This window comes from Entelurus aequoreus, linkage group LG02 (genome assembly GCF_033978785.1).
Source record: "Entelurus aequoreus isolate RoL-2023_Sb linkage group LG02, RoL_Eaeq_v1.1, whole genome shotgun sequence".
NCBI lineage: Eukaryota > Metazoa > Chordata > Actinopteri > Syngnathiformes > Syngnathidae > Entelurus > Entelurus aequoreus.
In genome coordinates this window covers 51,388,409-51,413,506 of record NC_084732.1, presented here as the reverse complement: position 1 = coordinate 51,413,506, position 25,098 = coordinate 51,388,409, and the positions used below count along the sequence as shown (strand labels likewise).

Genomic DNA, 25,098 nt, shown 5'->3' with positions numbered 1-25,098 from the left:
TGGGGTCCTAACGGAAAGTTGGTCCCAATCCACTCCGTTTGGCCCGAGGACATCGCCACACCTCCGCACCACCGGACGCGTCAGCGAAGACGGAAGCCACCAAAGAGGTCTTCACTTCGCTGCAAAGACGCGCCACTCCCACAGACTCCTCCACCACCGGTACACAGTAAGCAACATTCAGCCCAAGATTCCCCTCCTCACATGTTTGGCAACCCTATCGACCACTTTGCCAAACATTTCACCGATTGGGCTGTCAGTCAGCTGGAGACCCACACAGATGACGTCATCCCGCCCACTGTGGATGACGTCAGAGACGAAGAATTTTTTTTAAATTCTTCTGCTCCTTTTTATCAGCCACCTCTTAAGGACTTGAATTCTAAGATAAAACATTATCAGGACATTTTTGTGAAATGTAAATCTAGTCAGTCCCGGTCACCTGACTTTCTAGCTCCACCCCCAGTGACTATTGCTCCGCCCACTGCACATATTTTTTCCCCCTGTGCTCCCACCCAGTCTCAAGTGGGGAGTAAGAAAAGACATTTTGGACAATTTAGAGGAGAGGATTCAGCCCTCCCCCGGACCTCCCACCACCCACCCTTGAAGACGGTTCCAATCCGCAAGGAACGCGTCTGGGATCCGCTTTTTGAGGGGGGGGCTAGTACTGGGAGCTGTGCGAGTGGGGTGGCACAACGGCGTGCTAAGCCGCAACCTCCTGCTCGGCCACCGCCACCTGTCCTTCGGCGGGCTAAGCCACAACCTCCTGCCCGGCCGCCACCACCGGTTTTTCGGCCTGCTAAGCCGCAACCGCCAGCTAGGCCACCTGCACCTCGACTGGTTCTCACACCAGTACCTGCACCTCGGCTGGTTCCCACACCAGTACCTGCACCTCGGCTGGTTCCCACACCAGTACCTGCACCTCGGCTGGTTCCCACACCAGTACCTGCACCTCGGCTGGTTCTCGCACCAGTACCTGCACCACGGCTGGTTCTCGCACCAGTACCTGCACCACGGCTGGTTCTCGCACCAGTACCTGCACCACGACTGGTTCTCGCACCAGTACCTGCACCACGACTGGTTCTCGCACCAGTACCTGCACCACGACTGGTTCTCGCACCAGTACCTGCACCACGACTGGTTCTCGCACCAGTACCTGCACCACGACTGGTTCTCGCACCAGTACCTGCACCACGGCTGGTTCTCGCACCAGCACCTGCACCACGGCTGGTTCTCGCACCAGCACCGGCTGCCACGACAGCGACTCCGGCTGCCACGACAGCGACTCCGGCTGCCACGACAGCGACTCCGGCTGCCACGACAGCGACTCCTGCTGCCACGACAGCGACTCCTGCTGCCACGACAGCGACTCCTGCTGCCACGACAGCGACTCCTGCTGCCACGACAGCGACTCCTGCTGCCACGACAGCGACTCCTGCTGCCACGACAGCGACTCCGGCTGCCACGACAGCGACTCCGGCTGCCACGACAGCGACTCCGGCTGCCACGACAGCGACTCCTGCTGCCACGACAGCGACTCCTGCTGCCACGACAGCGACTCCGGCTGCCACGACAGCGACTCCGGCTGCCACGACAGCGACTCCGGCTGCCACGACAGCGACTCCGGCTGCCACGACAGCGACTCCGGCTGCCACGACAGCGACTCCGGCTGCCACGACAGCGACTCCGGCTGCCACGACAGCGACTCCGGCTGCCACGACAGCGACTCCGGCTGCCACGACAGCGACTCCGGCTGCCACGACAGCGACTCCTGCTGCCACGACAGCGACTCCTGCTGCCACGACAGCGACTCCGGCTGCCACGACAGCGACGTCGACACCTACCGCTTCCACGGCGACGTCTCAGCGACCTCGAGTGGTCCGGCTGCGCAAGCAGCTCTCTCAGAGGACTCAGAGGCTGCTGAAATTCTGGCGCCACTTACGCCCACCTTCTCGGCGGCCACGAATGTGGCCTTACCGTGGTCCCCCGCCTCGCCCGCCTCGCCAGCGGCAGCGGCGTTCCATTCGCCGCCGCCACCTGACCCTTCCCCGGTGGATTCGGGGACACGTGGCCTGGCGACCCACCACCAAGTCACCCCCCCGCCCACCCTTGACTCATGAACTATTGCTTGTTTTTTTTGGGTTCCAGTTGTTTTTTTGTTTTCAAGGGACATCTGGAATCTGTCCTTTTAGGGGGGGGTACTGTTAGGATCCGCTGCTCGGATCACAATTTGTTTACACTTTAGCGTCACGTGTTTGTTTCTGTTGCCATGACTGCAGATTTTACTCACCTGCCTCTGATCAGCGTTCGGGACGCGCACCTGTTGCCCGAGCACTGATCAGAGGGCTATTTAGTCTTTGCCCGGGCCTCACTCGGCCTGGCTTCCTAATTTGCTTTCACGCAACAGCTAACGACCACCTTGTTTCCTGCTAGCTCTCATGCTATATTATTTTGCTTACTAGCTCCCACGCTAGTCGTTTTTGTTTTCTTCTGTCTGATTTAGCTCTAAAATAAATCATTTTCCTACCTGCAAGCTGTGTCCGAGCCCGTCTGCATCCTTGGGAGAACACCACCGCACCTCGATGCGACCCGGTCGTTACAGATAGTGTCTCTTGCTGTGGAAAATACACGTTCGCTGGGTGTGGAAGAAGCTTGAACGCATAAATAGGAGAAAGCGCGATCTGACAGCAAAGGATAAGTCTTTTGTTGGTTCCACCGGACCACCACCATGCAGCAGGGTCGTCAGACATAAGTATCGGTGGAACGTCCTGGTACATCTGCAGCTCTCTCTCCACTCGTTTCTTGATGGACATGGAGCTCTGTTATTTCGCGGTTATTTCATTTTTTTTTTTGTAAAGTAAAGCCACTCTTTCGACCGCCGACGCCCGCTATCCATGCTTGAGCTTGACTGACTCGCTCGGCTATGCTAACACTTCCGGCGGTGGGCGCTTCTTCGTTGGTGCTCAGCGGCTTCTTCTTCCGGTTCGGCGGACATATTTTTTTATTTTTTTCCGGTCGGCGGACTGGGTATCGAAAATAGGAATCGAAATTTAAACTTTTGAACGATACCGGGAGAATCGGAAAGTTAGTCCCGGTTCCAATCGATACTCGATACTCGATACCCAACCCTAGTACCACAGCCTGGGTCAGCGAGATGTTGAAGATGTCTGTGAGAACCCCAGCCAGCTGGTCTGCACATCCCTTAAGCACCTTGCCCGGAATGTCATCAGGTCCCGGTGCTTTCCAGGGGTTCACTCTCCTCAGGGTTTTCTGGACATCCGCTATGTCCAGGTTGAGCGGCTGCTCATCAGGGGGAGGGATGGATTTTCTCGCCGGAGTGGTGTTAAGTGCCTCAAACCTCGCAAAGTAGTTGTTAAGGTCATTTAGGAAGCTGATACTGTTGTCACAGGGACAGGGGGCAGCTTTATAGTCCGTGATGACCTGTATGCCCTGCCACATTCATCTAGTGTTTGTGGGGTTCTCAAAGAAGTCCTGCACTTTCTGACTGTGAGCACGTTTTGCAACTTTAATGGCACGGTTCAGGTTAGCTCTGGCTGTTTTTAATGCCACCATGTCCAGGGTTTCTCGTTGGCCCGTGTGGGGATGTTCTTGATCACAGTGACATCCTCCATGCACTTCTGAATGTATGCGGACAGACACTGCATACTCCTCCACACATGTGTGATGATTATCGGTAGCAGCTGCCTTGAACATGTCCCAGTCTGTGGTTTCGAAGCAGTCTTGTAATACTTCCATTGCTCCCTCTGGCCAGGTCCTCACCTGCTTCACTGTGGCTTGCTTCCTGATCAGCAGGGGCTTGTATGCAGGAATTAGCATCACAGATAGATGGTCTGAGGAGCCGAGGTGGGAGCGTGGTGCAGCTTTAAACGCATGTTTAATATTGCTGAACACCATGTCCAGCGTGCTTCCACCCCTGGTTGAAAAATTCACATATTGATGGAAATGAAGGAACACAGTTTTCATGTTAGCTTGATTAAAATCCCCTGCCACAATGAAAACTCCCTCTGGTTGTGTAGATTGCAGTTCATTGATGGAGCAGTACAAAGCATTCAAAGCCTCTTTTGTGTTAGCACTGGGAGGAATGTACACTGCTGTGAAGATGATAGCACTGAATTCCCGGGTTAAATAAAATGGCCTGCATTTTATAGTTAATAGTTCTACATCGGGAGAGCAGTGACATGAGACTATCTTCCCATTGTTGCACCAGTTGTTGTTGATGTATATGCAAACACCACCGCCTCTGGATTTACCAGTGAGAGTTCTGCTCCTGTCCGACCGAAACATGGTTAGCCCCTCGATGCTAACTGCCTAGTCCGGACCGGATGGTTTCAGCCATGTTTCTGTGAGAAATATGGCACAGCAGTCTCTCATCTCGCGTCTTTCATATAAATCCAGCTTAAGGTAGTCCAGTTTGTTCTCCAGGGAGCGGACATTTTAAAGCAGGATGGAAGGAAGCGGTGTTCTGTGAGGATTAGCCTTTAGCTTTGTTGTTAGCCCCGCTCGGCATCCCCGCTTCTGCTTCCGATCACACCGCTTATGTCTACTCCGTCGACGGTCCCCGCTGGTACTAGGCTCCGCTGCTTCACAGGCCGCTGGATGTAGCCGGCGTAGAATTACGATGCTAGCGGGGAGGTCCAACGTATACGCATCTTTCGGTCCAAAACGGCCCGATCTATTCACATCCTAAATTGTCGGGCGGTCGTAAGTTACCACGGAGTGTCCACGCTGGAAGCCAGCCATGAAATTCACAGAATTTACCGGTATATTTGCCAAAATGTTCTATTACTACCATGAGCCTCTGAAGCCGCAGCCGAGCAGGGGCATCTTGAGGAGAAAAAAAACGAAAACGAAAAAAAAAACATCTAACACCCTTATTCATTATGAACGTCCACTGCAATACAATTTTAATTACATTTTGTATGTTCTTTGTTGTGTTGTTATTTGTTGTTGTAATATACCTATTTTTACTTCAATCAGTTCTGATCTGATTTTTGAGATCACCTTAACTTTGGCCAGTGGGTGGAGGCAGGAGACACATCTGTTGCTGATCTCGCAATTCATCCTTCTTAAGTCTGTCTGCTGCAACAGATGGATGTGAGGGCAACTATCGTGTCGAAGTTTTGTTTGTGAAGCACGCAGATCTTGGAATTTTGAGAGCTTGTCATAATTTGAATCAGATGGAAGATGAAAGTAATGGGTTGTCGGAGTAAAATATGGAAATGGGATACGAGTGGAGATTCGAAGAAAAGGGGGTGACGAGGAAAGAACAAATGTTAAAATCTCATGAGATATGGAAGAAGATGCAAAGAAAAAGTTCCTGAAGGAAGAGTACAAAGTTATCTTAAAGTTTGAAGATGACATTGATTTTGCGAAAGTAAGACAATTGGTATTAAATCAGAGAATAAGGAAAGAAATGGGATATGTTGAATTGGCAAAAGTGTTAAGAAACTGAAATCTCTTGCTCATGTGTAAAAATGTAGAGCAAAGTATCGAATCTTAAAAAGATTTTTTGGACTAGAAGTGATAGAAAGCAAGAATGTGGGTAAACGTAGACGAACTAGAGGAGCAGTGGCGGTAATCTCGAAAAAAGATCATCTGAAAGAAGTAATGATAGAAATTAAAGGAGGAAATGTCATCAAAATAAAAAGACTGTTTGCATTTAGAGAAAGAAGAGGATGCCAGTCGGTGCTATTGCACTTCAAAGAAAAAGTAATGCCAAGACAAAGCATGATCGGGCATTTGAGTTATTTTGTTACATTATATGCCGACAAGATGCTACAACTGTCAAAGATATGGACATACAGCCACAATTTGTAAAGCAAAGCAACATTGTCGAAAGTGTGGAAGACAACAAAAACATGGAAAATGTGGAAGTAATGTCACTGTTAAATGCAACTGCGGAGAAAGTCAGACACAGGCTGTTGTGGGTTGTATGATCCGTAAACAAGAACCAGAAATACAGAAAATAAAAGCAGAGTAAAATATTACATGTGCAGACGCAGTGAAAATACAGAAGTAAGAAAAGGCAACGTTGGAAATTAATGACAACAACATTCACATGAGCACAACAAAGGAATAACAACATTGGAAAATAACGAAAACAGTCATACGATCACAAGACAGGAATGCGCAATTTCAGGAAAAACTGTGGAGAAAATAGTTATATTATTCGGGCATATGGGATTAATTGTTCAGAGGAAGCAATAAACAAGACAGAAAAAAATCAGGATTATTGTCGAAGCTCCAGCAAAATTCCTGGATTTGAAAGATTTATCGGAAAAAGTGCAGGTATTCCAGCAGGCTGTGGTGACGGGCATAAATCACAATCACACATGACGAACGGCTAATTTTTGTGTTGTTTTTCTGGCAAATGGGAGAGACATTTTGACTAAAATATATTCTAACAATCCAAGCGGTGGTGGTTTGCCAACCGGCATAAAACCAAAGAAGAAGAGGAAGATGTATGTGGGTTAGTTTCTCTGCACTTAAAGCTGGTCCACACAAAGATGTTCTAAATCTGACAAGATTTATCTGTAACAGACCCCACACACGAAGATCAGGAATTGAACCGTTTTGGTGGTTATAAGTGTAGTGTGTTACAACAATAGCAACACAGCACACCACAGACTCTAGTCATCCAAGCCTGAAACCCTGCGTGAAGAAATGTGATCTAACAAAATCGAGGAAGAAGAAACATAGCAACAACTGGAAACACAGGCTTTGTCATTGTCTTTGTCATAATGGTAACAACGAAATTAAGTGCTATCCATTAGAGCATCAATCCATCCATCCAATGCAAATAAAATGATCTACAATTTAAATAGTCTTTAACACAGTCTCGCACACACACTCCCTCACATTTAAAAATGTTGCACGATACCACATAGCATATATTGTTATTTCAAGAGTTCAGTATTGTATATAAAAAAACAGAAACATTTGGCAGTGTCCCATTCCAAAATTGGAAGTATTTTTTTGAAGGACTTTGGCAGAATTTAACCGGTTCACAGCAGTAAGAAAACTAATATTTTTAGTCTGCTGGTTTTGTTTTCATCACCCAATGGCAGCAGTTCAAGCAGACTGTGACCAGGGTGTTATGTATCCTTGATTATTTTCACTACCAAGAAATATGATAATTGTATCTATTTAGTGATAGTATATTTTGGCTTGAAAAATTTAACTTTGAGAATGTTACAAACACCCCCTTTAACACACTTCAAACCAGAGAACAATTTTATGAGACTATCTTATTAGATATTGGGTGTTTGCTCACTTTGGTCAGAAAGGAGAAAATCAGGACAAAAACAGCTCGATTGTCTTTATGTGCGGCACTGCTTAATAAGGTGTAAAAAGGCCAATTTAACTGACTTTGCCATTTTTTGTAACTCTTTCAAAAAACTATTTTCAGTCTTTTTTAAACTCTAAATCTGACATCTCTGACAACTTTACTTGTTTTTAACAAGCCCCCTATGCCAAAGAGGACTTATTTCAGTAACAAGTTTGTAGCATGGAATTAGCAAATATATCCATCCATCCATTTTCTACCGCTTGTCCCTTTCGAGGTCGCGGGGGTGCTGGAGCCTATCTCAGCTGCATTCGGGCGGAAAGACGGGGTACACCCTGGACAAGTCGCCATCTCATCACATTCACACACTAGGGCCAATTTAGTGTCGCCAATCAACCTATACCCAGGTGCATGTTTTTGGAGGTGGGAGGAAGCCGGAGTACCCGGAGGGAACCCACGCAGTCACGGGGAGAACATGCAAACTCCACACAGAAAGATCCCGAGCTAGTACATGAAATATTGTAGACTAATGACATTCAAGTAAGGAGCATAATCCACATTCCAGTGATTCAACAAAAAATGTATGAAAAATAAACACATTTTAAACAATTACTGAGTTAACAGGACTGCCTTGAGATAAACTTGAAATATATTTATAACTTTGGGACCCATCATGGCTTGCATAGAATCTGAATGATGCAACTTAATGCGGACTAGGGCTGCAACTGTTACGGTAATCGAGTAATCTATCGATTAGTTTGTTTGAATATTTAAGTAAATGGATAAAACCCACTTTAGAGCCTCAATGCGTATTTTAGGGAAACAAGTTAAAATAAACATGATCTGCTTGCCATAACCTTTATTCTTTTCTCCAATAAATACGCATCATCAATATTGAAATTGCACTTATAACATGTGCATTAATAAACAAATATACAAAATATCTGCTGTTTGCCGCCACACATATCGCGGCACCAACACACCATGTGCGTGGTATAACTGTGAGCGTTTTTTAAGCTCCAGGCACTAAATGGGGTCAGGATTTTATAACGTTTTATTAGTTGCACTCATTAAACGATTAACCCCGGATTTCCATTGGATGCAAAACGGCGGTGGACTCTTTCCGTTTTTATTCAAGTCAACGTGTCCGTTTCCACTGCCTGCAAGATGTGTCACATCTTCGCTCTAAATATACACGCAGAGGTTCTATATTTGCTAGTCGCCGCAACAAATCCGTTCAATTTAGCTAACCTCTACTTGTGTTGGACAGAAAGTCATGCACAAACACAGAATAAATTCTCAGATTTATTTTTAAAATAAAATACTCAGTTTTCAAGGCAAATCGTATGTTACACTTTTAAGCGTCTTAAAGGACTTGAAGTCAACAAAGTCAAGGTTTTCACACGGTAAAAATAACTAATCTTATACAGGCATATGCTGGGCAGCTATATGGGGGCCTGTGTCAAATACAAGCTGATACAGAAGACGGGAAAGCTGGGGATTGGTGTGTGTGTGTGTGTGTGTGTGTGTGTGTGTGTGTTCTTGTATTTCTACCCTTCTTGAGACATCAACAAGGAAAAGTACCTTCCATATGAGAACCGGTAAACAAGTTAGGACCGAAATCATGGTCCCAATACGGAAAACCACTGCAATTAATAGAGAATGTCTCATTTGCACCCCTGGTGGTGAAACCTATCAAAATCAGGGTGGTCCCAAAAAGGAGGGATTTTTCAAATTGACTGTGTGTCTGTTTTAAAAGTGCTCCCCCTCTGGTCAAAATATGAAATAACAAGTGTGTGTAAAAAGTTTAGGTGCTCCCCCTCTGGCCAACATATGTAATAACAAGTGTGTGTAAGAAATTTAAATGCGCCCCCTTTGGCCAAAATTAATAAAATAAATAAAACAGATATGTATATAGAGACATACTGTAATAACTTGAAGTAAATAATGAAGATTAAAAACCAATGACATTTTTTTCTTTAAATAACTAAAAGCTTACCTTTTTTATATTTGCATAGTATGTATATACTATTAATGTTGTAAATACAAATCTTTAGATATCTAGAAAGGGTGGTCCTTAAGAGGTAGGCATTTTTCATAGGTCTCAAGAAGGTAACAAATACAAGAATGTGTGTGTGAGTGTGTGTGTGAGTCTGTGTGTGCGTGCGTGCGTGCGTGCGTGCGTCTGTGCGTGAGTGTGTGTGTGGTTGTCCTGGGCATGACGTTTAAAGTGCATCCGGCAGTGGAGGCTCCTCTAAGGGGTCTTGGGGCACTAGGAAGTTAACCCCTTTACTACTGTTACCCCAGGTGGCCCTTGGCAAAGGCCTAGTACCTGACTGCCCCCTAGCCAGGGATACGGTGAAGACCTCAACGGCGGAGCAGGCGGAATACGGTAGATGTAAGAACCACCACAACGGCTGCGATGGCGGAAGAAGGCACCCCCACATCCATGTAGGCCCAGTTATGGGGAAATAACAACCCAAGACCTTAACGGTGGAACAGGCGGAGGATGATTGCTAACCCTATGGAGCGTCACAACGGCTGGGATGGCGGATGAAGGCTGCAGCAGAAAAGGGTCCCCAGTCGTCTTGGACTCCATGCCACTGGACCCTGACCCGGATCTGTCAAGGATCGTGTGGTGACTGTCTGTGCACCAGTCTCCCCACGTTAAACAAAGTCACGCACAGGCATCCTCTATAAAGGGATACCCCCCTACCAGGAGGATCGTCATACTCGCTTCGAGTGACCGCCGATGATGATGTGTGTGGTTGGCTTTACTACAACTCCCCTTATCACGTGAGATTAAACACAGATTCGCAAAATCTGCACGACGGAGACGCAACAGAACGGCGGTGGGGATTGGCAGACTACGGAAGGCGGCGCTGTTTCGTGGCGGTGCCGTTCAGTTGCCGCATCCAATGGAAAGCCGGGATAATTGAAGCAACAAAACATACATTTTGCTTTTTTCTAACCGCAATATTCGATTTAATTGATTCATCTTTGCAGCACCACAAGTACCTTGTGATTTGTACAATTTTATAAAACAGTATTTTTTTAAGAGAATAAACTCAAAGTATAGTTGGGAATAACACAAATATGGGAAAAATATATATAACATTACAGAACTGAATAATTAAAAGTCTAATTAAAGTATTAATACATTCTAATTTTAGGAAACAGGGATAGAAAACCATCTTAAAAATAGTATTTCATAAATAAACAGTTTGATTCAAGCGCAAAACGGTGGAATGGCCCAAGAACATAATGAGCATCTATACAAACATCTTGTCGTTCACGGTGTGAGTCACAGTTTAAAGTTTGGTAATCTGGGAATTTCCACGTCTTGCCTATGTGACAAGTTGACACCTGTGCACAAAAGCGTCACTTCCCTGCCACGGAGCGACACCAACTACACGCCTGTCAATCAAAGCGATACAAGCCCCGCCCCGCATCCATCCAGCGCCTGCAGCTTGAGCATCAGTACGGGGAAGATTTTGACAAAGTGCGCATGAGATGACGCACCTATCATGGCACCGTGGCGCAGTCCTAAAAAAAACAGTACACAACCACCCCTTAGGAAGACCCACTACAAACACAAAGTCTATTATGAAGGTTTATAATACACAACTACGGTGCCAGAGTCCTAATGAGGGCACCCTAAAGTAAACATCCTACCTACCAGGTGTACGTCAGGCGACGTGAAGCTCGCGGAGACGTTCTTCCACCCCGCTTGTGAGAGTCCGCAATGTCAGCCTCTTCACAAAGCTGCTCCGTCGTCGTTTTCTACATCTTTATAGTCAGCTTCCTGCTTTGTTTAATCGGGTTTACCTCGCTCTTCTTAGCATCTCCGGACTGTGTCGGTCACCGCCATCGGATGTCGCTCTTTGGCCCGGCCAAAATTGGGCGTTTCAAGTCTCGCAGTTCATCGCGAGACTTTGCCTGCAACACTTATGATGTTTATAATTGTGTTGTGTTTACTGGTCTCACAGCTGATGGGAAAGTCGAATACATTATTATTACCCAAGAAACGCGTAGTTTTATTTGACACTGTCCGAGTGGTAGTAATTAAATATGTTTATTAATGTGATACCTACTATGGAGCAACATATTAGAAACGCATGCCAGTACATTACACTATCACCATATTGTCACATTAATGTACTTTCTGACAGTGTCAATCAAAAATGAACATTATTAGGGATACCCTCGAAAACATCATTCATCATATTTTACATTCTAAGCTTAGCTTGTTTGTCATTTCAAACAACCATGCACCAAGAGAACAAAATTATGTCAAGAGATCTAAAAAACAACTCAATGGAATAGTTTGTCACTATACATACAAGGATTAAAAGAAAATAAATTGAGATTGTAACGACAATTAGATAACGAAAAATAGATTAAATTAGTAAATTACCTGTAGATTATATGTTAAATGTGTGAAATGAAAAGGTGCAGAATTTACCTGAAATTTTCAAATATTTAAAAAAGAAAAGAAACAAGCGGGTGATGAGATCGTTTTAATGATTAAATGTAAAAATGTTTGCAAGTTCTGCTGGGAAGATTATTACAGTGATATCTCTATTCAAGTGTCTTTTGAGATCAGAGCTGTCTCTCGGCTAATTGTTACGCTTTAAATTGCAAGCAAAATTTTGAGTTACAAGCATCCCTGCAATGAGTTGGCCATAAGTGCGTGAGTTTCGCCCAAAACATTAGATTGTAGTTAGAGATCGACAACATTTTGTTTTCCACCCATGGGGAAAAAAGAAAATGAGAATGAACGACAGTGCTGTGAAGAAGTGAATGATATTCTTCAAATTAAACAAAGAAATCGTCCCAAAAAAAACATGACCAAGCGTGTCGCCAACTTGGTGAGGCATTTCGAGCCTATCACTGCTCGTCTGCACCATACTGAAGCAGAATGCGTCTAACGCCAGCCAAGAATGTTAAAAATAATGCCTAAGGGGACATTTATCTATGAAAATATGGAGAAGCTTCTGATGGTGTGCTTGACAGAGAAGCAGTGAGGAGATACTGAAGAAGTCCATTCTCCAAGATAAATGCTGTACATTATTATTACATTTCCTCATAAAACTACTGTAGTTGTTTGTATAACATTCTATTGTATTTTTTTATACAATATTTCTTATCTGTAAGATTTTCAAAAGACAAATTTTATGTTAAGATTGTGCCGTTTTGGGGGGGCCACGCACCTGTGGTAATGCCACTATGATACAACATCTGTATTATAATCCTTCAACAAAGTAAGAGTGAAACTCATGTGAATAGTCACTGAATGGAGAACTGGGGGTGGGATTAAATAAATTATCTTCTTCCCACTCCCTTTCAGGCAAAACTGGACAATCATGCATTACATACTATACATTACCTTTTGCACTATATTAATTTATATTATTATGTGTTGTCAACTTTGTACTTTTTTATGTCATTGGCTGAAATAAATAAATGAATGAATGAAAATGAATGAATTAAATTAAATAAAATTTCAACCAACTCAGTGGCCTAGTGGTTAGAGTGTCCGCCCTGAGATCTGTAGGTCGTGAGTTCAAACCCCGGCCGAGTCATACCAAAGACTATAACAACGGGACCCATTACCTCCCAGCATCAAGGGTTGGAATTGGGGGGTTAAATCACCAAAAACGATTCCCTCACCTCCCAGGGGGTGAACAAGGGCATGGGTCAAATGCAGAGGACAAATTTCACCACTCTTAGTGTGTGTGTGTGACTATCATTGGTACTTTAACTTTTAACCTAACTTAATTTCAATGGGAGAACTGATTTGAGATACGAGTGTTTTGAGTTAAGCGCTCCATCGCAGAACCAATTAAGCTTGTAAGTTGAGGCACTATTGTACTAATAATTACCACAAAATGATGCAATGGTGAGAATAGTTGTGATCGACAGGTGACCTGCAGTCATGGATGTACCCCGCCTCTCACCCAAAGCCAGCTGGGATAGGCTCCAGCTCACCCTAACCCAGAATAGTACAAGCAATATTCCAATTTCATGTTTACTAAGGAGACAGTGGATGTATGGTTACTTGGCATGAATAATTAATTGCAGACAAGCGAAGAAGGAAAAGAAACATGTCAGCTCGAGTCAACAGTGAGCTAATAATAAGAGCATGGCAGTGACAGTCATCAGACATAATTAGGTTATCGTAGCTGGTACACCACTACTTCAGGGATCTCTTCAGAGTCCTTAGTGGAATATGTCAGATAAGAAAGAAAGATTTAGATGGTGATGAATTTGAACGCATCTGAATTGTTTTAACTGTGATGTTTTTTATTGAAAGCGCAAATGTAAAATATGTTTACAGTTCACCGTCCTGATGCATGTCGACTTTAGATTCTGCCAGGTGGAAGCTTAGAGACTGTACAATTATGCCCTTGCCGCGTGTCACTTACACGCTCTGAAAAGACTCTTCACAAGAACACTAGTGGTTTCTGTGTGGCCCACCTGCTGTGAGGCATCTTGCTGTACGCTGGCCACCAGTATCAAGGTCAACTCACAGTGAAATATGTACAAGTTTACACAAAATACAAGAGACAAACATGACACAAAAGATGCAGGACACATCTGGGTGTCTTGAAATCAGGACATTTAGTTCTTTTTGTGGAGAAACTTCATTTTGTTACCTAGGAAAAGAGCAAAGAAATAGTCATGTCATGTTGAGCGACATCAGGTATTATTACTTTATATGTATTCCCACTTGTGATTTACATGTGCCACAGAAGTTATTCCATTAAGCAAAAAAGGGTCTAAACATGAAGTATTGTTATGATTTGTGTACCTCACACCTAATTCGATGTAACTTCCAAAGTTAAACACCATAAGGTTGAACATTTTAATAGAATTTGACCAACATTTCTGAGAAATATACTTCTATATGTGAAGTGAAGTGTGTGAAGTGAATTATATTTATATAGCGCCTTTCTCTCGTGACTCAAAGCGCTAGATATATATATATATAGTAGGAATGTGCCGATTGATCGGCCACCGACCAGTATCGGACGATTTTCCTGAAAAAGTCTGTGATTTCTGATTAATGCCTTTTAATGCCGATCACAAACACTGATCCATTTTGGCTATCCCTATTTATTTTTAGTCCTCCAGCTGACAAGCGACTAGCACACAGTGTGGAGTCGCTCCACCTAAACTAATAGTAATCACTTCTATCATGGCAAATAAACTGCATTTCTTGGTACTGTACCTTAAGTATTATTATCACCTAACATTATCACTGGAGGACCAGGCTAAACATGTTACACACCTAGAAGCAGGCATGCTAGTAGCTAAGCTTTTGTCGATACCAGGGTAGTATCGGTAGATGGTAGATACTAGATTGATATTTCTATTCTTTTAAAATATTTTTCTGTTGCTTTTGTTAATGTTTACAACATCTAGGGAATAATTTACTGGACACAGGAGGAGGAATAGCCTCAACAAGAAGTTACATAAAAATTTAACGCAGCATGACTCTTTCCATATACATCATTACCTGTTGTCAAAGTTTACTTATTTTTACACTTGCGTGACAAAAATTATCAACAGTCTTTGTTATTACACCGACAAGTCTCTTTGTTTTTGTTTTTCTAATATCAACAGTGGTTCACTTCATTATACAGTTAAAATATGTAATCATAATGCTAAAAATTGTAAATGTACTTCTTTTTTTTTTAAATTATGTAGAAAATTATTAATCTTTCATTGTTAAGTCTATTTTTTCAAAGTATATGAACATTCAATAGTTTGCATTAGCAAAAAAAATATTGAAGTTAACACATCTCGTATTACAAACTGTCACTATTTTCTTCTAATTGGCCATATTTAGTGAGAATTTGTACATTTTGAAAATAAAAGTAATATAATGGGAGTTGGATAATTTTTAGTGCAAATGTGAAGGTTACAGAATAGATAGTTTGACACGATGAGGTCTATTTTCATGTGGGGGTAAAGAAAGTCAAACATATTGCGTTTGACCTCAAAGGTTCCACTGAAACCGTTTTAGTTTCTTGTTTTTGGGGCCAAGGAAAAAAACATACAATTTTAGTGCAGATCCATGATTTCAGAGGACATGTCATCTAACTTCATTTTTTTGGGGATGTTTGTGCCAAAATACTTGCGTGTTATTAATATTATTAGGAATGTTCTGCTTAAAATGTTAAGCAGCACTACATGAATAGGATATTTTTTTAAACTTGAAAATCTATCCCTTTTAGAAATTCCAGGACCTGTAGGAACCTTCAGAATTCAAGCAAACTTACCAAGGCCTTTGAGGAACTTGTTGACACCGCTCTGCTCTGTGTCTGGCAGCTCCTCCAGGTATTGATCCGCTCTCTGCTCAAACAGACCTGTCAGCCAGAACATGGCACCCATGAACCACTAGAGGTCAGTATAAGGCCTTAAGTATATGCTCATCACATGGGGAGAGTCTACCTTTAGCTCGAGTCTTCCTCAGCTCTCGATCTTGAATGAAGCCTGCAAACATCTGAGACTCCATGAAGACCCCCAAGAAGCGGCGGATACTCTTGGATGCTACGGACTTCCGGAAGGCTTCTCTCTGGAAAAGGCGCTCGCCACGCTCGTTCTGAGTGATGAACAGGGAGTAGTGACCGATGGTCTCCAGGAAGAAGCGAATGAATGCCTCTGACACCAAACTGTTTAAGGAGTTGTACTCTGCAAACACAGAGGAGGAGAGTTAGTCCTCCTCTTGGATGGCATGATGACACGTTTTAAAGGGAAAGTCTTTAAGTAGCAGCCTGTTTTAAAGAGAAACAGAAGTTTGGCTCCAATCAGCAATAAAATCCCCCCGCTGCTCTTGACGAGTAGAGACTCAGCAACACAGCTCGTAAACTCTCAGTCCACTAACCATGAAACTAATTAAACACCGATCTCAATTCATGGTCGATGTGTCTTTGTTGGCCTAAAAGTCATTAGAGTATTCTATAATACTCACTAAGGCACACGGCCACACAGATGGCCCTAGACTCAAGATGCCGTTTTTTTAGGTCCAAATTATCCTTTCACACTGTACCTACTTTACTCTTTTGATTATTACTGGAGCGCTTTCAATAGAAGTTACTTTTTTTATTTCACCGATTCTCTTAACTGCGGTTCTACTGGTGGTATGTATCTGGTGGTATTCAGAATACCAACGTTATTTTTATTGTTAAACAGAAATAGAAATATATTACAGACATTAAAATATGAAAAAATGTACAAATAAAACTGTATTAGCAAAAATAAAATCTAAATTGAATGATCCTTTGCTGAAATATTACAATAATATATGGATTACTGTTTGATAACTGAGCTTTTCTTCCAGGCTCCCCCTACAGTTTTAAAAGGTAATTGTTTTCCATCACAAATAATGCTGTGTGGTAAACAACAATGGTCGGACTTTAAAAAAGCCAAGCTAATCAATCAATGTATATGCTAATCACTTTTTCTTACTATGTTATATTATTGTATATTGTGTATTCAGTATCTTATTTAACAATAAAGTTTGAACACACAATGCACACAAGTCTGAATCGTAACTTTCGCCCCATTCTAACTGGCCTAATATTATTGACAACTACGGCGTAGCCATGGCAATGACAGACACTGTCCTTATTATGGATGATCAATGTCGTCATTGAAAATGTACAATTGCTACATATGCTTGAAGTACTAATTATATAACATTACCATTTTTAGTAGTATAGAGCTGGGCGACATGGGAAAAAAATCATATCACAATATATTTTCCATATATTAGTCGATATGTATCACAATATAAATTAAATCACTATTTTTGCATCATGTTCAAGTGTTACATTGCTAACAAGTGAGATATGACAACATCAGAAGGTTATTTTTGATTGACATATGTATTTTTTTTGTCAGGGATTCAAAATGACTGATCTCCTGAAGAACATGACACAACTCAAATACCAATTTCAAATAACTGGCTCCATGCACATTAACTCACTGTACAGTATCAATATTTTTGAAATTTAATTTTAAAATAATCACATTTAATTGTGATTTATTACATTTTGACCGTAGTTAACTTGTAATTAATCACAGATAAATAGAAGGTTTTTTTTAATATTTAAATGTGTACCTTAGACCGATCAACTACTATCAACATGGGGCTGAAGAATTTCATTCAAATGTGTTTACTAAACATAACGTTATGTGTTTTCAAACAGCTAAACACAAAACGGACACACCAAGGGGAAGTAAGTGAAGTAAGTGGGGCTCATTTTCAGCCCTGGAGTTTCATGCCTCAGACTGCCCTACTTTAGATAATTTACGACCTAAAGTATTATCCGGAAAGTATTCACAGCTCTTAATTTTTACACATTTTGTTATGTTACAGCCTGATTCCAAAATGGAATAAAATCAAAATTCTACAGACAATAAATACCCCATAATGACAATGTGAAACTGTTTTTTTTTATTTGCAAATGTATTCAAAAGAGTATTCACAGCCTTTGCTCAATACTTTGTTGATGCACCTTTGGCAGCCATTGCAGCCTCAAGTCATTTTGAATATGATGCTACAAGGTAAGCACACCTATCTTTGGACAGTTTCGCCCATTCCTCTTAGCAGCACCTCTCAAGCTCAATCAGATTGGGTAGGAAGCGTTAGTTTTCATCCAGGATGTCTTTGTACATTGCTGCATTCATCTTAGTCTAGTCAGGGAGGTGATCAAGAACCCGATGGTCGTTCTTTCAGAGCGCCAGTATTCTTCTGTAGAGAGAGAAAAATCTTCCAGAAGGACAACCATCTCTGCAGCACTCCACCAATCAGGCCTATATGGTACAGTGGCCAGACAGAAGCCATTTCTTTGTAAAAAGTTTGCCAAAATGCACCTGAAAGACTCTCAGACCATAAGAAACAAAATTATCTGGTCTGATGAGACCAATAATGAACTCTTTGGCGTGAATGTCAGGCATCATGTTTGGAGGAAACCAGGCACCGCTCATCACCAGGCCAATACCATTCCTACAGTGAAGCATGGTGGTGGCAGCATCATGCTGTGGGGATGTTTTAGCGGCAGGAACTGGGATACTAGTCAGGATGGAGGGAAAGATGAATGCAGCAATGAACAGAGAAAGCCTGGATTAAAACCAATGCTTCACATTGAACCTGATGGAGCTTGAGAGGAGCTGCAAAGAGGAATAGGAAAATAAGAATGGGCGAAACTGCCCAAAGATAGGTGTGCCAAGCTTGTGGCATCGTATTCAAAAAGACTCAAGGCTGTAATTGCTGTCAAAGGTGCGTCAACAAAGTATTGAGCAAATATTGTGAATACTTATGTACATTTTATTTTTTTATTTTTAACAAATTTGCAAAATTAAAAAAAAAACTTTTTATATTGTCATTATGGGGTATTGTGTATATAATTTTGAGGACAAAATGTATGTATTCCATTTTGGAATAGGGCTGGAAAAAAACAAAAGGTGGAAAAAGTGAAGCGCTGTGAATATTTTCTGGATGCACTGTAGGAACAGCGGGGGGCGTGCAGAGCAGTAAATACAACTTTGCACTTGGGTTTTCCTGCACCAACGGTGTGTAAATAACACAATAAAGATGATCAAAACATAGTAAGCGCAAAAATGCTACAGTATAAATAGAAGGAAGAATCAGCTCTAAAATATAATTGTATTTAAGAAGAGAAGACAACATATTACGTAAAAAAAACTTGTCAAACCTTCATCTGACTCGCTGTCTGAGTCCTGATTGATGATGTCATTCCTCTGCTCCAGCGCTTGTTCCAGAGCTGCCTGAAGCTTTCGTGGCAACAGCGAGGCCTCGTCATCCATCTATAAATAAACAAAAAAACGCAATAATTGGAGATAAACATTATTTAGCTGATTACTTTGTCTTGGTTAAAGTTCTTCTCTCGCTTGTTTTTAAGTTTACGGACACACCTGTCTGATGAAACGGTCTGTTCCCAAGTCCACCATTAATGCCTGAAGACAAGAAGAAAACATCACCATTTAGAATGATGTATTGCCTGCACCCACTGAGCAGACTGAGATCCAATGCAAGAGTGGTATCAAACATTCTAAAATTGAGTTTTGTTTTTAAATGCACTGAGGAGAAGGTTTCACTTCACCCTGCCAGGGCTCTAAAGTGAACCAAAAGCTGAGTGAGCAGGAGCCAAGAACTTGTTGGCTGGTGTTGCAGTGCTGCAGGCACAGGACCAGCTGGACACAACTACTGCAGCTGTGTTATCCATGTGAAATACTGCATGCAGGTAAAATGGGGATGTAATGTCAGAAAAGGGCTTTTCGTCACTGTCAGGAACACACACATACAGAACTTGAAGATCTTGTCCGAAAGTACATTTGTGAGGTCATCATAGGTCACTGAGAGGTACGCTGGCTCAGCATTCCAGTTATTCCACACCAAAATGATCCATGCATCTATGAGTAGATCTTGGAAAAAGAGCCTTTCCTAAATTGTTGGGGATTGGAAGCATATAATTGTCCAAAGTGTCTCAGTAAGACAGTGTGCCCATTTATGTTTGTCCAAAGACCATTGCGTTTCAGGGGTTCCAAATAGAGTAACGACAGAGGTTTAATTCGACACAATTGCATGGTTTGTGATGAGTGCTAGATGGCGGTGGCATGTTGTGTGTGTTGCCATGGCATCAGTAGCTTCTTGCAGTGACAGTCTTTTCTAAAATACGTCCTCAAAACTTGCAGCGAAGTGAACACAAGTTGATATATGAAGGTAATTAAATAAAAAGTAATATGTGATAATATGAAGGCTAGACTGTGACTATCGATTATTGTCATCATTCAATAGTGGTAGGTACCTATACATTTTATTGTTTAGAATATGTTTAATAGGTGTGTGAGACATATTTAGGGCTTTAAAGGCACTGTTTACAAATTGCTCAAAAGGTTACTTTTTTCAGATCAAAAATAGAACACCAACACCACCGGCTGGCTTATGTTACAAGTACTATCAGATTGTTAGGGATGTGCCGATCGATCGGCCACCGTTTTTTTTGTGTGTGGTAAAACTGTGTGATCGCAATTGCAGATTATTGCATTTTATTGTCGATCACAAACACCGATACCCTCTGGCTGACACTATTTATTTTAGTCCCCCGGCTGACAAGCAACGAGCAGCTAATTATGTCACTCCATACACAGTGTGGAGCCGCTCCTCTTCACTAATTATAATCCCCTCCATTATGACAAATAAACCGCAAGTCTTTGTATCTTAACTCTTATTAGTATTAATACTGGAGGACAAGGCTGAACATATTACACATGCACAGAGGAAGAGAATAGGGAAATTGTTTAAATATTGTGTTGATATTGTTAAACTGCTAATAGCACCCACCATAAATACATTGAAAATGTTACAGTTCTTACACGTGATTGGTATCAGTATTGGTATCGGCCAATCTCATTCATGGATGATCGTTACCAGGAATTGGCAACCCTGATCAGAACATCCCTACTAATTATATTGAATGAAAATTGTTCATCGCACCGAAGAAAAGCTCTGGCGTTCAGGCTGTCACTCACGGCTGTTTCATACACAAGTACAGACCCAGAGCGCTTGCACAGCACATACAGCAGCCCCAGAGAAGCAAGAAACAAAAATTTGTCATGTTGTTGTTATGATAGGCTATAAATTCAATGATAGCTAACGTTAGTACCTAAACTTTGCCAAATTAGTTGTCAGCAAATAATAACTAGTAAGTGTGCATTATGTGGGGCGTAGTTTAAATGCTCAAAGCTAGAAAAAGGTGGGTCATTATTCTTACAACACTTTGGAAAGTTAGCACCCTGTAGGCAACCGCTTATGTTTGCAAACATCCCCTTTAAACCTGGAGTGCACGTATAGCTTATTAGCTGAGGATGAAGTGAGCAGTGTGACAAAAATAAAACATTTATGGACGTCACCCTTACTAGCAGATTTTAGTATTTGCCCATGACATGAAGGTAACTGCTGTGAAGGACAGTAGTCTACTGTACATGGAAATTACATGACAACATAAAGATATTTTTAAAGGCCTACTGAAATGAAATGTTTTTATTTAAACGGGGATAGCAGATCCATTCTATGTGTCATACTTGATCATTTCGAGATATTGCCATATTGTTGCTGAAAGGATTTAGTAGAGAACAACGACGATAAAGATCGCAACTTTTGGTATCTAATAAAAAAAAGCCTTGCCCCTACCGGAAGTAGCGTGACGTAGTCAATTGAAAGGCTCCTCACATTTTCCTATTGTTTTCAACAGAGCGATTCGGACCGAGAAAGCGACGATTACCCCATTAATTTGAGCAAGGATGAAAGATTCGTGGATGAAGAACGTTCGAGTGAAGTACTAGAATGCAGTGCAAGACATATCTTTTTTCGCTCTGACCGTAACTTAGGTACAAGCTGGCTCATTGGATTCCACACTCTCTCCTTTTTCTATTGTGGATCACGGATTTGTATTTTAAACCACCTCGGATACTATATCCTCTTGAAAATGAGAGTCAAGAACGCGAAATGGACATTCACAGTGACTTTTATCTCCATGACAATACATCGACGAAACACTTTAGCTACGGAGCTAACGTGATAGCATCGTGCTTAACTGCATATAGAAACAAAATAAATAAATCCCTGACAGGAAGGATAGACAGAAGATCAACAATACTATTAAACCAGGGACATGTAAATACACGGTTAATGCTTTCCAGCTTGGCGAAGGTTAACAATGCTGTTGCTAACGACGCCATTGAAGCTAACTTAGCAACCGGACATCACAGAGCTATGCTAAAAACATTAGCCTTAAACCTACGCCAGCCAGCCCTCATCTGCTCATCAACACCCGTGCTCACCTGCATTCCAGCAATCGACGGTACGACGAAGGACTTCACCCGATCACAGATGCGGTCGGCGAGACGGAGGAAGTTAAGGTGAGTTCAGCGGCTCACGCGTCTGCTATCCATCTCTGTCTTCCTGGTTGTGTTGCTGTAGTCCGCCGCTAATACACCGATCCCACCTACAACTTTCTTCTTTGCAGTCTCCATTGTTCATTAAACAAATTGCAAAAGATTCACCAACACAGATGTCCAGAATACTGTGGAATTTTGAAATGAAAACAGAGCTTTTTTGTATTGGATTCAATGGGGTACCAATACTTCCGCATCAACTTATTCCGTCACGCGCATACGTCATCATATCTAGACGTTTTCAACCGGAAGTGTGGCGGGAAATTTAAAATTGCAATTTATAAGTTAACCCGGCCGTATTGGCATGTGTTGCAATGTTAAGATTTCATCATTGATATATAAACTATCAGACTGCGTGGTCGGTAGTAGTGGGTTTCAGTAGGCCTTTAAGTTGGTAAAGAAACTTTACTAAGATAAAATAAATATACTCACTTCTTCGACAGGCAAGTCTTTGAGCTTGGGCAATGAGCTGGACAACAGCCCCACCAGAAAGGGAGTGGGACAGCAGACAATGTCCAACATGGACCCCGGCAGCACCGGGATGAAGGTGTGTTGCCAGGAGAAGGGGTAGAGCAGTGCCACCACAGCATGCATGCAGTTGGACAGCGTACTGATGGCAGAACATAAAAAAAACAATCACATTTTAATACGTTTGCTGCAGAGGACACACGGATATATCGCAAGATGATGAATTACTGTGGCCTAAATAGAGAGAGCTGGGTTTGTGGTTAACAACACTGTACTATTGCAATTAAGAAAAGAAAAACATAATAGCACCACAAAAACACACAATACTTTGCATACTGAGCTACTATTACACTTAAAAACAAATTAGACCTCCGCTGACGGCTATGTTTGTAATATCCAAAGTTGGAAACTTTTCAAGGGAACTACTGAGGATTTAAATGAAGATATGGCCGCAGATTAGTCTATAAGGAGGGATTTTTTTTTAAGAAACGGTAGTTCCTAACACAAAAATATGCTGCATACTTTTGATTATTGTGATTTTTTTCTACATTTAAAACACTGCCTTGTGGTCTACAAAAGATTTGATGGTGGTTATTTGGTCAAAATGTTGCGTCTTCTCCTTTTCGTTTTTAGCGCTTCCATAGTGGATCTACTGACAGATTAAGTTTGAACTATACATTACATTAGAAATATAATTAGAAATGGCAACAGCGGAGGATGCACGTGTACGAGCCAGTTTGACCCCTAACAACAAGATAGAGCAAAAGAAAAGCTTGTTGACTACAGCCTTGGACTACAATGGCAGACTTGGGTAAGGCACTTTGGATTTACCCCCGACATCACACTTGGAAAAAACGTCACAAATAGGGAAAATTTCAAACAGCTCGTTTGGAAGAAGTATGAAGGTTAGCAAGATTGTTTTATATATATCCACCATGCCTTCATTGTTTGATTTCAAAATTTCAGGACTTATGCAGATCCCAAATACAGAAAAACAGGTATCTTTGTAAGAAAAGTTGGTTTTGCATGGAAGGTCTCCTTTAAAACGTTTCAAAGGAAATCAGCTGATTTTCTTCCATACACTATGTAGTAGGGATCGAGTAAATTGTGATACGATAATGGTCAAACAAATGTCATTATCCATTGAAAGTTATGTTATTTAATGTTATTTACAATGGGAGTTGAATAATTGAGTTAAACTCTAAACAGTATAGTGTATTCAACTGTATACAGTAAATCAGCAGCTGTCCGGGCAACGCAAAGTGCAATTAACTCATTAAGATGAACTTCATATTTGACATCAGTAACACAACTTGGACGTAGTCGATGTGGAATGACAAAGTAGACATGCAATGCTAACACGGAATGCTATCATAACAGCTATGATCGAAGCTGTGACTGTTGACCCAGTTTTTGCAGAACAACTTACTCCCAGGGTTTCATCACATGGAAGCCCAGCTATGACAGAGGAATTATTCAAGATGTGACAAAGTACAGTATTTCAACATAGTGGCCGTGTTTTAGTTGCCGGGCGACGCCCATAGCTATGATGCTTGGAGGATCCCACAGACTACTGGTGAGTACTGTAATATACAGTAGAACACACTCAAGAGTAAATGTGACTATATGGGTGTTAGTTCATGTTGGGAGTGCTGTAATTATGTAAAAAAAAAAAACATTTAGAAGGTCGTAAACACTTTTTTTATGCTCTAACTTTGAAAATGTTCAATTTATTAACAATTAAAAATCACGGTCAGGCCTGAAACCAATTGGTCGTGATAAACAACAGATTGACTGGACATTTAGTAAGTCTCCATCATTAACAATAAAAGTATGCAACTTTTGATGTTTCCAACACTCCCTAGCTAAATCTGTTATCTCTCGCATTTGAAGAAGCAAATGTAAGGTCAAACAATCCTCAAATGACACTTTTAAGTAGCTCTGTAACAACATCTTTAAAAAAATATATACCAAAAACACGCGGAGACACACACACAAATGAAAGAAATGAAACTAGAGTAGCTTTAATGCTTACAGTACATGTAACCAACAATGACTCATTAATCCTTGGATCTATTTACTGACTGCTTACAAAAAGGGACAGACTTATCTTATCTTATTCACTTGTGTGAATCAATGCACTTTAATACAAAGACGCAATCCTGATGTATTATTGAGTCATGACCATTGGACATGCTGCAACGGTCGAAATCGGAGCCCTGTTGACGTAAATAGACCCCAAAAATGCAGCAATCCTGTTTCCCTATGACAGCTGTGGTATAACATCCAGATCCCAAATAGCAGCCTATCTTTCTCACGATCTGTCACTTGTTGACAAC

At 41.9% G+C, this 25,098-nt stretch overlaps 2 protein-coding genes across 9 annotated transcripts in view; both read right to left on the bottom strand.

Moving 5' to 3' along the window:
- Positions 1-11,378, bottom strand: part of trim66 (tripartite motif containing 66) — a 79,908-nt gene extending 68,530 nt beyond the window's left edge. For 3 of the 5 annotated variants that reach the window (XM_062028855.1, XM_062028847.1, XM_062028867.1), the window contains exon 1: positions 10,980-11,378. The gene's annotated coding sequence lies outside the window, so the exon portion shown is untranslated. Of the gene's footprint in view, positions 1-10,975 lie in introns of all 5 variants that reach the window. The other 2 variants (XM_062028860.1, XM_062028875.1) reach the window with 2 other exon arrangements.
- Positions 11,379-11,715: 337 nt separating this feature from the next.
- The window catches only part of dennd2b (DENN domain containing 2B), a 116,580-nt gene continuing 103,197 nt past the window's right edge, over positions 11,716-25,098 (bottom strand). For 2 of the 4 annotated variants that reach the window (XM_062028836.1, XM_062028829.1), the window contains exons 13-18: positions 22,724-22,901; positions 19,250-19,291; positions 19,030-19,141; positions 15,761-16,000; positions 15,589-15,675; positions 11,716-13,959 (exon numbers count right to left, since the gene is read on the bottom strand). In XM_062028836.1, the coding sequence (XP_061884820.1) occupies positions 13,925-13,959; positions 15,589-15,675; positions 15,761-16,000; positions 19,030-19,141; positions 19,250-19,291; positions 22,724-22,901 (694 nt within the window). In that variant the 3' untranslated portion in view covers positions 11,716-13,924. The remainder of the gene's footprint in view (positions 13,960-15,588; positions 15,676-15,760; positions 16,001-19,029; positions 19,142-19,249; positions 19,292-22,723; positions 22,902-25,098) is intronic. The other 2 variants (XM_062028824.1, XM_062028818.1) reach the window with 1 other exon arrangement.